At 37.9% G+C, this 11,315-nt stretch overlaps 1 protein-coding gene across 1 annotated transcript in view; it reads left to right on the top strand.

The window, feature by feature from the left end:
* The first annotated feature begins 1,053 nt into the window (after positions 1 to 1,053).
* dars2 (aspartyl-tRNA synthetase 2, mitochondrial) overlaps positions 1,054 to 11,315 on the top strand; it is a 12,757-nt gene continuing 2,495 nt past the window's right edge. The window contains exons 1-16 of the mRNA XM_015380876.1: positions 1,054 to 1,378; positions 1,926 to 2,025; positions 3,688 to 3,754; positions 3,879 to 3,980; positions 4,466 to 4,561; positions 4,659 to 4,782; positions 4,879 to 4,925; positions 6,123 to 6,229; positions 7,056 to 7,125; positions 7,868 to 8,047; positions 9,345 to 9,452; positions 9,550 to 9,612; positions 9,875 to 10,027; positions 10,117 to 10,335; positions 10,426 to 10,536; positions 10,611 to 10,686. Of these exons, the coding sequence (XP_015236362.1) occupies positions 1,216 to 1,378; positions 1,926 to 2,025; positions 3,688 to 3,754; positions 3,879 to 3,980; positions 4,466 to 4,561; positions 4,659 to 4,782; positions 4,879 to 4,925; positions 6,123 to 6,229; positions 7,056 to 7,125; positions 7,868 to 8,047; positions 9,345 to 9,452; positions 9,550 to 9,612; positions 9,875 to 10,027; positions 10,117 to 10,335; positions 10,426 to 10,536; positions 10,611 to 10,686 (1,786 nt within the window). The 5' untranslated portion in view covers positions 1,054 to 1,215. The remainder of the gene's footprint in view (positions 1,379 to 1,925; positions 2,026 to 3,687; positions 3,755 to 3,878; positions 3,981 to 4,465; positions 4,562 to 4,658; positions 4,783 to 4,878; positions 4,926 to 6,122; positions 6,230 to 7,055; positions 7,126 to 7,867; positions 8,048 to 9,344; positions 9,453 to 9,549; positions 9,613 to 9,874; positions 10,028 to 10,116; positions 10,336 to 10,425; positions 10,537 to 10,610; positions 10,687 to 11,315) is intronic.

Here is an 11,315-nt window from a genome sequence, read left to right as displayed (position 1 = left end):
TATTGGTTATTTATTCTCCAGGTGCACAGTATTTACATTGTTAAAACACTTTACAGTACAGTACTTTATTTGTTTATTTTTTTTATTCTTCTACACTTTTCTAAGGTCCACATTTGTGTGACCAGTTTTTCTATAATCTTTTTGCTGCTGTAACACCAGAATTTCCTCATTGTGGGACAATAAATGGATTTTCTATTCTATTATATTCTAATAAAGTCAAAGCAGAGGGACAGCAATATTTCACAATGTCAGCACATACAGGAAAAAGTCTGTGAACATGTCTGCTTAATGTCTCTAGAGATCAATGAGGATTCCAGGTCCTCTTTTATGCCCTGGCCATAAACAAGACTCACCTTTGCTATTGTCATGTGTGTGTAGGCGTGTGCACAGTCCAGCATTATTGTTATAACTTAAACTGGATGCTCTTTTATTTCACATTTTCAACAGTAACAAAAAGACGTGTCTGAATTATTCATAGGTTTGTGTTTGGTGATTGAAAAACCAGAATGTTTCTCATTGAGGATTGTTTTGTAAAAAGAATGTTACTGTATGTGCAACATGGCAGTGCAAAAAAAAAGGAAAAATACACATTAATCAGCCACTGATATCCTACTTAAAATAATGAGAGAGGTCTGTAATGTTCTTACATTCATAGATAAATTTCAACTATGAGAGACAAAATGAGGAGAAAAAAAATCCAGGAAATCACATTGTAGGATTTTTAAAGAATTGATTTGTAAATTATGGTGGAAAATTTACCTACCTCATATACCTACTAAAGAAATAACATAACAGTGTTTTGTCACTGGATATTTTTACTTACGTCTATATATTATATGTGCACTAGTCGTTAAAATGGATTTAATCATTTAAGAATCAAATTAGGGGTAATTACAGTTTATTTCAAGCTCAGATCGATGATTTCGTGGATTGAATAATTTTGCCTTACACCATGACGTCACTTCCCTTTACGTAGGCCTGATATATAAGTAACCGGAAGCGTTCTAAATCGCCGTTAACAGTCAGCTCTACCCATCCACATGAGTGCAGAGCGGGGAAACTTGTCCTGACCGGGAGGGGTGAGATGCGGAACCAGGTTACAGAGAGAAAAGTGACCGCGGCTGCTCGGGTTTCCTAACAGGAGGGGATGTATATTATCAGGCTATAACATGCTCTATAACTCGATGGTTTAACGTGTGCCTGGGTTTGTTAGAAATGGCAACAAAGTGCAGGTTTTTGCTTCAGAGGGTCCTAACAGGCTTCAGAGCCCACACTGTGTATAAACATGCCTCATGTTGGGGATCCCTGATGATCAGAGGACCAGTCAGACAGCTGAGCAGCTCCAACAGACTCTCCATGCCCCCCTCTGCCACTTCAGGTACCTCAGTAAATGGCACAATCTATCTACGGTTAAAGATGGCAAATTATAGAGCAGGAAATATTGGAATAATGACATTCAGGGGCGCTGCCAAGAATTCTGGGGCCCCATGTAAAACATTGATATTGGGCCCCAGCCAAAAAAAAAAAAAAGTGTAAGCTTTTAAACTGCTGTAAACATGCATTGATTTGTTTCATTCATTATCACAATTTAAAATGATGCGAACAAACTGCAGGTGACAGATGAGGAGAACTGATGCGATGCAGGACTGGTCAATACATTCATGTTTTGTTTTGCTGTTTACTGCTTAAAAATGAGGAAGAACACAAAAATTATTTATTTTCACTATTTTCTTTTTATATTTCAAAAGACTAGCAGGTAAAATCTTTTCTATTTCTTTTGGGGCCCCCCTCACTCAAGGTCCATTAGAATCTTGCCCCGATACGGCGCCCCTGACGGCATTTGTACTGTGTCTGGATTTTTGATTGGTTGGTGCATTTACAGGACTTACTGAAAGTATAGTCATTTTCTGCTGTGGTGTCTGCAGGTCCCAGCAGCCTGTCTTTCAGGACTCACACCTGTGGAGAGCTGAGGTCACATCATGTGGGAGAGAAGGTCACGCTGTGTGGCTGGGTCCAGTATCTCAGGTTAGCTTTTTGTCATTAATATGTAGTCAAATACTCTTTTAAACAGTTTAAGTATTCAGGACATAAGGTTACATTTATGTTTTTATGAGATTGTGTGATATAGATTAACTTGAATTCAGCTCTGAGGTTAATGAATGATAAATAATGATTTTGAATATTCTTTGACATATATAAACCAAAAATGTTTTGCTCATTTGTATTCAGCTTCTCTAATAATATTGACATCATGTTTCAGCTTTGCACATCTATGGATTTTCCATCATCCTCAAACACTTATTGGTCAGAAATGTTTTTTGTTAGTTTTTTTTCAAATCTTGTAAGAGATTCTTTGCCCATTCGGTTGTACCAATTTGATTTTTTTTATCTAAACTATTGTACCGTCTCTCTGCCTGCATGTTTAGGTGTCCTGGTGAAAATTGCACCTCTGCATCAGCTTCGAGTCGTTTGCTACATCTAACAGCTTTTTTTCCTTCCAGGATTCCCCTGTTTGGGTTGCACCATCAGTTACCCCATATCATAATGCTGCTACCATCATGCTTCACCACTGTGATTCAGAGTGATGCACTTGCTTTCTACCAATCATTATGCACAAAAGTACATTTTTCATTTCGTCTGACCAGAACACCACAACCTGCAATTCTTCCAGCTTTATTTAAGACTTTCTTCTTAGTTGTCCTGTTGTGTGTTCCTCCTCCCTAAGCTGTTGAACTCTGCAGCTTATCCTGGTCCTCTTCTCCTATGTCTGATTAACGCTCTTTCCACTTGAGGTGGATAGCCATGTCTGTATTTGCAGCTCCTCTCATTGTCAGAGAAAACTGAACAGTTCATCATGTTTAAACCTCAGTATGTCGTCTTACATCCTAACCCTGCTAACTAACCTGTTTCTAGAACTTTCTCCATGAGCTGTTCAGCTCTGCTTCTTGGTCTTTGTTGTGCTGTTTGTTCTCTAATGTTGTCTAGCAAACACCTGACGCTACCACAAAGAAATTAAGATTAAATTATAGACAGGTTGACTTTTGCGTGACTTCTAATGATCATTTGTTTTGCTGGATCTTATTCAAAGGTTTTAGAGTAAAGGAGGGTGAATGCAAATATCCTTCATTATCTCAGGAGTTTTTGTCGATAGTTGCTGGTTGTAAAATGTGATCCGACTTGCTACCTGGCTAGTTGGTGTTGTTTTACCAACAATGTGGAGAAGGTATTTTGTAAAATATCTAAGATTGTGGGGACTTACAGTTATATATGGGGACATTCATCTGGTCCCCATATGGTAAAGTTGCGCTCTTTGAGTTGGGGTTAGGACTAAGGTATGAATTCAGTTTAGGTTAGGATTAGGATTACGTATATGTTGGTAATAGGGTAAGGGTCAGGCCATATAAAATGAATGCAACTCAATGAAATGTCCCAATATGTCATGAAAACAAAGCTGTCTGCTTAGGTGTTTGTGTGTTTGTTTGTTTTTTGTTTGTTTCATAATGTCATCCTTGTAACGAAATCAGACCTTTTTTTAAGGTTCCTTCCTTTTTAATTTGTTTATATATCAACAATATGTTTACTGTAAAAAAGCCAAAACAGAAAATTCCTTGGCAAATTCTACCCAAACGTTTACCAAAAGCCATTTTCAGCTTTCAAATGAATCTTGTTTCTTTCTGCTTACAATAGACAAGACCTGTTTGTCATCCTGCGAGACTTTAACGGTTTGACACAAGTTCTGATTCCTCAGGAAGAGGTAAGAAATGACCTTACAGATACTAGAACTGTAGGAAACTGCTGATGGCACTGGAAAATGAAAATTTTGAATTTAACAGAACAAGAAAGATCACAGCTTAAATTGAATCTTCTTTTGGTTTTAGTCTACGACCAGCATCAAAGCGATCCTGTCAGGTCTGTCAGTGGAATCAGTCATCAAGGTCACAGGAACAGTCAGAAAGAGACCAGCCGGGCAGGAGAACAAGGTTTGAGTGTTTTTAATGTTATTATCTCTATTAAACACATTATTGTAATATATTTATAGGGAGATCCAATACTTTTAAACCTAAGTTGAATGTTTTTGAATAAAACCTTCATTAAATAGTGCTCCATGGTTATGATTTTCATGTCCAAATAAGGCAGTTTTTATTAATCAGCTCTTTCCAGATAGATTTAGAAATTAACAGATTATTTCAGTCCTAACTACCAGTTATGGGTAAAAAATAAAATGTGTAGATGACGTGAAGAGGCCCCTGCTGGTTTACATCTGTGATTTCCAGCTCAAGCTTAAGAGAACATTGTTAGTTTAATTCAAAGTAACAAATGGCTGCAGGAGTGTATGCAACATCAGCAGGTTTTTTAAAAATAATAAATTCAATGTAAAACTGTATCATAAAATAGAGGAAACTTAAGAAATCAGCCTGTTTTCAGATCGATGGTGAGTCTTCTAATCATGCTGCGTTCTCTCCAGAACATGCCAACAGGAGATATAGAGGTCCTGGCAGAAAATGTGGAAGTTTTCAACATGTGCCGGAAGCTGCCTTTTGAGATAAAGGACTTTGTCAAAGTAAGAGGCTGGTGTTAAAGTTGTGTTCACTAATAAGTAGAAATAACATTGATAATTAATTAACCTTTTAAAATGTTGTGCCTGTTGGGTTGTGTAGAAGTCTGAGGCGCTGCGGATGCAGTATCGCTACCTGGATCTGAGGTCGTCTCAGATGCAGAAGAATCTCAGACTGAGATCCCAGCTAGTGATGAAGATGAGAGAGTATCTCTGTAATGTGCATGGTACGAACAATGAAATGAACTTTTCCTCTGGTTTTTCTTTTCTAAAGATGCATTGATTTTTATTGTTTGTTTTTTTTTTCTTTCCTGGTTGTTAAGGATTTGTGGATGTTGAAACACCTACTTTATTCAAAAGAACCCCAGGGGTAAGAAGGTTTTCAGATATTTTATTTGTAAAGAATTTTTTTTTTCACAATTTGCCAGGCTGCAGCATGAAACTTGAATGGATTTAACAGGTTTATTTGATGATACAAATACGCATTGCTATTTTATTTGTTTGTACTTTCATATAATTGTCCTCGTACTTCACCATACTTATCTTATTTCAGTTTATTTATATAGCTCCAAATCACAACATATTACATCTCAAGTCAGAGTTAATTCAATCAGAATATACAGACAGATTGTTTAAGTACAGGACCACGTGGATAATCTGTGGAAGGAGAACACATAGTTGCACCCCGGGCCAGATGTAGCAATAAACAGAGAAAAAATGCAGAGAGAGCATGGAGTCNCTTTAAGCCCAGACTTATTAGTAGATGGAGTGTCTGCCTTATTGATTACAATGATAGTTGGTTCCACAGGAGAGGAGACTAATAACTAAAACATCTGCTTCCCATTCTACTTTTTGAAATTCGAGGAACCCCTAGTAAACCAGCAGACTGAGAGCTAGGTGCTCTGTTAGGAGCATAAGGAATAATTACATCTATGATATAAGATGAAGCTTGGTTGTGTAGGGCCTACTTCTAAAGAAGGACAAACTAGAAGCCAATTAGCAGAAGCTATACTGTAATAGGAGAAATATCTTATATCTTTAATTGTTGTCTGAACACCCGCTGTATCATGTTGGATCACCTGAAGGCTTTAACTCCAGTTTGTTGACTTCCTGATAGTAAAGAACAGTAAAGCCCTAAAGTAAAAATTCATGGATTAGGTATTATTCTTGAGCTGAAAAAAGGACATTGCAGAAACTTGTTTGATAGGAGATTTCAATTATAAATCCTGATCAAAATGAAACCATGGTATTTTTAATGTAATCCCAGTGGCCAAATTAATAACATCCAGATAAAGCACTTTCTTTTTCAAAACCTCTGGTCACAAGATGACAATTTCTGTCTAGTATGGATTTAAAAGCAGAAAGTCAAATAATCCCACCAGAATGTACAAGGGTTTTGTTGCTGTTACAGGACATGGTAAAAGCTCAACTTGAGCTCCAATTCATGGATGAATGATTCAGATAAACATCCATATTTTGCTTGTATTGCTAAAATTGGTGTCCCTTTAGCAAGCTACCTGATTCGACTATGTCTGATATTTTACCGAGAATCATTTTTGCCTTTCAGGGCGCTAAAGAATTTGTTGTTCCCTCCAGAGAGCCGGGCCGGTTTTACTCTCTTCCTCAGAGCCCGCAGCAGTTTAAACAGCTCCTGATGGTGGCTGGAGTTGACAGGTGAGGGTCCAATTCACTGCACCTTTATGCTCTAATACGTTTCTAATTTAATCTTTTTAGAGTCCCTTTTTTTCTTCCTTTTTTAGTTAAAAGTGTTTAAGAACATTTTCATCCACAGTCTATAGGGCCCAATATCATAGTTAAAGAATTAAATTGCTAGTTTTTTTCCATCTGTTCCTATCCTAACGCAACTGATAGAATAAATCAAATAATAACATTTTAACCATGTTCTAAATTAGATGTTTTAAAGCAGGAGAACATCTGACCCATCATACAGACTCGGATACGTTAGATTGTTAATTAAACGTCTGACTAAGGTCTGACTAATCTGACTGCAGGGAGAGGAGGCAGAAATTAGAGTTTATTTTATTTTTGTATTGATGTGAAATCTGTTACATAGTAAAAACAAATTCAAAGTAGTTATAGTTCAAAAATGAAAGGTTAGTCATTTGAAGGAGATTTTAGTTCAATGTATTTTTTGTTATTGCAATAAGGCTTTTCTTTTTTCAGATGTTAAAAGAAGGTTTTTTTTGGAGGGGGGGGGGGGGGGGGGTCACTTAAACTTTTTTTAAATCAAAGGGGGGGCCCCACCGAGAAAAGTTTGAGAACCACTTCAGCCCACGATACACACATTTGATGCACTGCTACCTCATTTAGAGAAAAGCCGGAATTCTCCCTTAAAGTTAGCCAATTATTGGAAATCATTTTATTTCCCGCTTTCCTTTTTATTGTGCAAAGATGTGATCATTTTTTTCAGTTTTACATCAAATGGCTTTTATTCAATTATTACATCATCCTAATGTCATCTCTTTGTCTTGTATATCAGGTACTTCCAGGTGGCTCGGTGTTACCGAGATGAAGGCTCAAAACCAGATCGACAGCCTGAGTTCACTCAGGTGAGATGGAGCAGTTTATTTATATAGCGCCAATTCACAACACATGCCATCTCAAGGCACTTTACAGTTCAGCAGAGCATACAGTCAAATTGATTCAGTTTTCTATCTAAGGAAAACCAGTTGATTGCATCGACTCATTGACTCAAATGCAATCCCCCACACTAAGCATGCTTGTAGCGACAGTGGGGAGGAAAAACTCTCTTTTAACAGGAAGAAACCTCCATTAGAACTAAGGCTCAGTTTGAGCGACCATCTGCCGAGGCCGACTGGGATTAAAGGAAGATTTAAATGAAGTGTTAAACAGGCAGAACCTCAGAGGTTTGAGGCCCATGGTGGCTCTGGAGGAGCTGCAGAAATTTAGCTGAGAAGAAAACAACTGTAAAGTGAGCCGTAATATGTCCCGTTTGCGTTTTGGCGCAAGTTAGGGACACACCAAAAAGGGCAAAAAAAATCACTTTAATCAGAGTAAAACTTGTCTGCCTTTAAAAATGTTAGGTGTAGGAGAAAAACACGTAATTTCATGTCAGGGTAGGGATGCTTTTCATTTCCAGGGATTGGATTATGTTCAGAGCTGATTGGAAGGCTAATAGAGCTCAATCCAGGATGAAAAATATTTAGTGGCTGGAAAGTCGTGAGGCTGAAGATGATGTTCATCTTCCAGCAGGACAGCAATCCTAAACATGCAACCCAAGAAAATTTTCACTGTTATCTAAACTAACAGATCATCCTTCTTGCCCTCCAGGTGGACATAGAAATGTCGTTTGTGGACCAGGCAGGTATTATATCTCTGGTGGAGGGTTTGCTGCAGTATTCCTGGCCTACAGAAAGGGGTTCTCTAAAGGTCCCTTTCCAGACACTGACATATGACGAAGCAATGCGAGACTACGGTGTGGACAAACCGGACACTAGATTTGATATGAAGGTGAGTTCTGCTAGAGTTTATGACCAGAACCTTTGGCCTTTTTAAAGGGACCAACGACTAGTTGAAGATGTTGTTATTTTCCTATTAATTTAATATTTCCACTTTGTGATACATAAAAACTTATAATTACTTTAAAAAATTGTATGTCCTTTGTAATATATTTTTCACCGATGGAGTTTTTCACCTGCGCAATATATGCTGGGTTGATTATGTGGTAAGGTCGTACTGCACTGGAACCTACAGAGGAAGGCTAACCATTACCAGAGTTGTTTTTTCATTGTGTTGCTTCTGATTGTGTAAATTTATACCATTCCACACTGTATTGCTGCTTATACAAGAGCTATATGTTGAAAGAAACAAATGTGATCAGCTTGGCTTCTGCCGTCAACATTAAATTGCCGTCAACATTAAATTGGACGGTAATGAACGACTGTTAAGTGAAAATTGAGTAACTTCTAGTCATAACACATGACAAAATGTTTTAATCCTGATGCCATAAGCAGCTTCAGTCTGAAGCTGGAGCTCTTATTAGCATAGCTTTCCCTCTGGGTTAGCATCTCTATGAAGGAGACGCTCAAACACCTTTTTTTTTCAGCTGACCTCTCCTCTTCCTAGTCATTTTCTAAATTTGTATTATTTTTAACATGCTGCAGTTCAGACTGAAAAAGTTTAACATTATTCACTGCTGTTTTAGCTAGCAGTACAGGACCTAGCATATGTCATTTACCCAGAATGCATTGCAGCGTTAACAACACGGCAACTTCTGTGTCCGAAAATATCTAATTTAGATTGATTAAAACTAAACAGCCTTAAGTATTTTTGTGTTTAAACACTGATAATAAATATTTCTCAAATAAAATCTATTGTTGATACCAATTGTGGATCCCTTTAACAGCCTTTCACACTGATGGTGTGATATAACATTTATTGCTATTTCATTAGAAGTAATAAAAAAGATTTTTCATTTGTCAAAATCTCTTCTTTCTTTTCAGTTGCATTTGCTTTCATACCCCACTAACCTTGATGTGAATATCGGCTTATATGTAATACAGTCTCTAAACCACTTGTTAGTGATTTAAACTATCAAAAATCTTTCCTTGGAGATGTCCAAACCGCTTCCCTTTTGCACAAGGTTGATTATCAACAGACAGCATATTTACTTATTCACCTGATGCCGTAGTGACTGAAAACACCAAACAAGCAGATTCTTAACTGGAAAGATTTAAGGGATTTAGTTAAAAAAAATGTGTTTTTCTCATGTGTGTAATTTTTAATTTCTTGTTTTTTGCTTTTTCAGCTGACAGATCTCAGTGAGCTTTTCTCCTCCACTCAGATTGAATTCCTCAACTCAGCTCTCAGCCAACCTGAGGGCTCGGTTCAGGCCATCCGTGTCCCCAGTGGAGCTGTAGGAATAAATTCATTTTTAATTTTTAGGCTGTATAAAGGTTTCATTGTAGCCGTTTTTTGTTTAAATATTTTACTTTCTTGTATCTTGATGAAAGAAACTTTTCACTGGGAAAGATTTGGAAGAACTGAAGCAAACAGCAAAGACTCAGTTTGGACAGGTACGCTTGTCTTTGCTTTTTTTGTTTTTATCATTTACAGGTTTATCAGAAATTTACTTAAAGGGAATCCCAGAGTGTTGAATGGTTCAATTGTTGAAATCAGTAGTGGAAAAAACAAATACAGAATTCTACCACCCTAAAACTAACAAACAAAAGAAAATCATAAACTGTGATCCACTCTACAGTCAGTAATTGTTATAAAAGTTGCACAGATGATTATTTACCTCCTTTTTGTAAATCTTTATTTCTTTTTTCTGTATAGGAGCTGAGTCTGGTGTTGATCAGAGAAGACGGGACATTAAAGTCTCCTCTAAAGAAGCTGCTTCCTGTCTCCGTCACAGAGGACCTGTTGAGGAAAACTGAAGCCGCTCCAGGAGACATGCTGCTGCTGGCAGCTGGTTCTCTTAACAGTGTGGTGAGTTTTTAGGACTAAGACAAACGGAACGACTAAGACTTCTATCATCTGCTTACAAAATCCTGTTTATTCCTCTTCTCTGCTCTCAGCGCCCATTGCTGGGTAGTCTTCGCCTCCAGGCTGCTCAGCTCCTTGAAGCTCATGGCCTATTAGTCCGTGACCCGACTGCCTTTAACTTCCTGTGGGTTGTGGACTTTCCTCTTTTTCTACCAAAGGAAGATAAACCAGAGGAGTTGGAGTCGGCTCATCATCCTTTTACTGCTCCTCGACCAGAGGACATAGAGCTGCTCTTCAAAGAGCCACATAAAGTACTTATTTAATCTTTTTTTATTATTACCCTTTTGGAAAATAAAAAAATAGACAGACTGCATTCAGCCTAATGTTGTGTTGCTTCCTAGGTGTGTGGGCAACACTATGACTTGGTACTGAATGGCAGTGAAATTGGAGGAGGTTCCATTCGCATCCATAAATCCTCTGTGCAGCTCCACGTCTTAAAGAACATCCTCAAGGTAAAAATTTCTCTCTTAGTAAAGAGGAAGTGTTGGTTGATAAGCTAAATATTAATCTATTTTGACCTTTACAGGAGGATCCTAGTCTTCTTTCACATCTGCTGGAGGCTCTCGACTCTGGAGCACCACCTCATGGAGGCATTGCTTTGGGTAAGTGAGCTCTTATCTGCAGGGAGCTAATGCTAGAACCCACATTGGGGGACATTTGACCCCATGTCAGAGGAGCTTTAACTAAACAGGATAATGCTGAAACCTTTAGCTTATTTTAATTTAAATTGAGGAGTAACTGAGACTCTTGCAAGAGAATGTTCAAATTTATTTAACATCCTCAGACGGAGAGATAGAGCTTTGACTGGGGCCAGCTCAGTAATTACATTTATACAACAACTCCCAATACACACACTCTCCCTTGGAACTATCCCATCCCTACATGAAGAACTTTCTCACACACAAACATTTTGAGGAAAAACAATCTGAGTTCATCAAGGCCATTCCCGGTTAGTTTAATTTATCTTTCACTTGCCAGATGGATTCCTCAAAACAGCAGTCCTCCCATTCATGCCATGAAGGAGGCTGTGTGAACTCATTCTTATCTCTCATGACCTTCGTTTGGTGCCTGTGAGGCTAAGAACCGACAAATCTCAACATTTTTTTACTCCACAGGACTCACGAGGTTTACTGGCTAGGCAGAAAAAATACATGATATAGAGATGAGCTCATGGCTCCACATCTCCTACCTCTGCTTCAGAGAACACAAAAAGATATTTCTTGTTTAAAAT

The sequence above is a fragment of the Cyprinodon variegatus genome, unplaced genomic scaffold (genome assembly GCF_000732505.1).
Source record: "Cyprinodon variegatus isolate N-32 unplaced genomic scaffold, C_variegatus-1.0 Scaffold224, whole genome shotgun sequence".
NCBI lineage: Eukaryota > Metazoa > Chordata > Actinopteri > Cyprinodontiformes > Cyprinodontidae > Cyprinodon > Cyprinodon variegatus.
The sequence above is the reverse complement of the archived record's forward strand: the minus strand, read 5'-3'. Positions and strand labels throughout refer to the sequence as shown.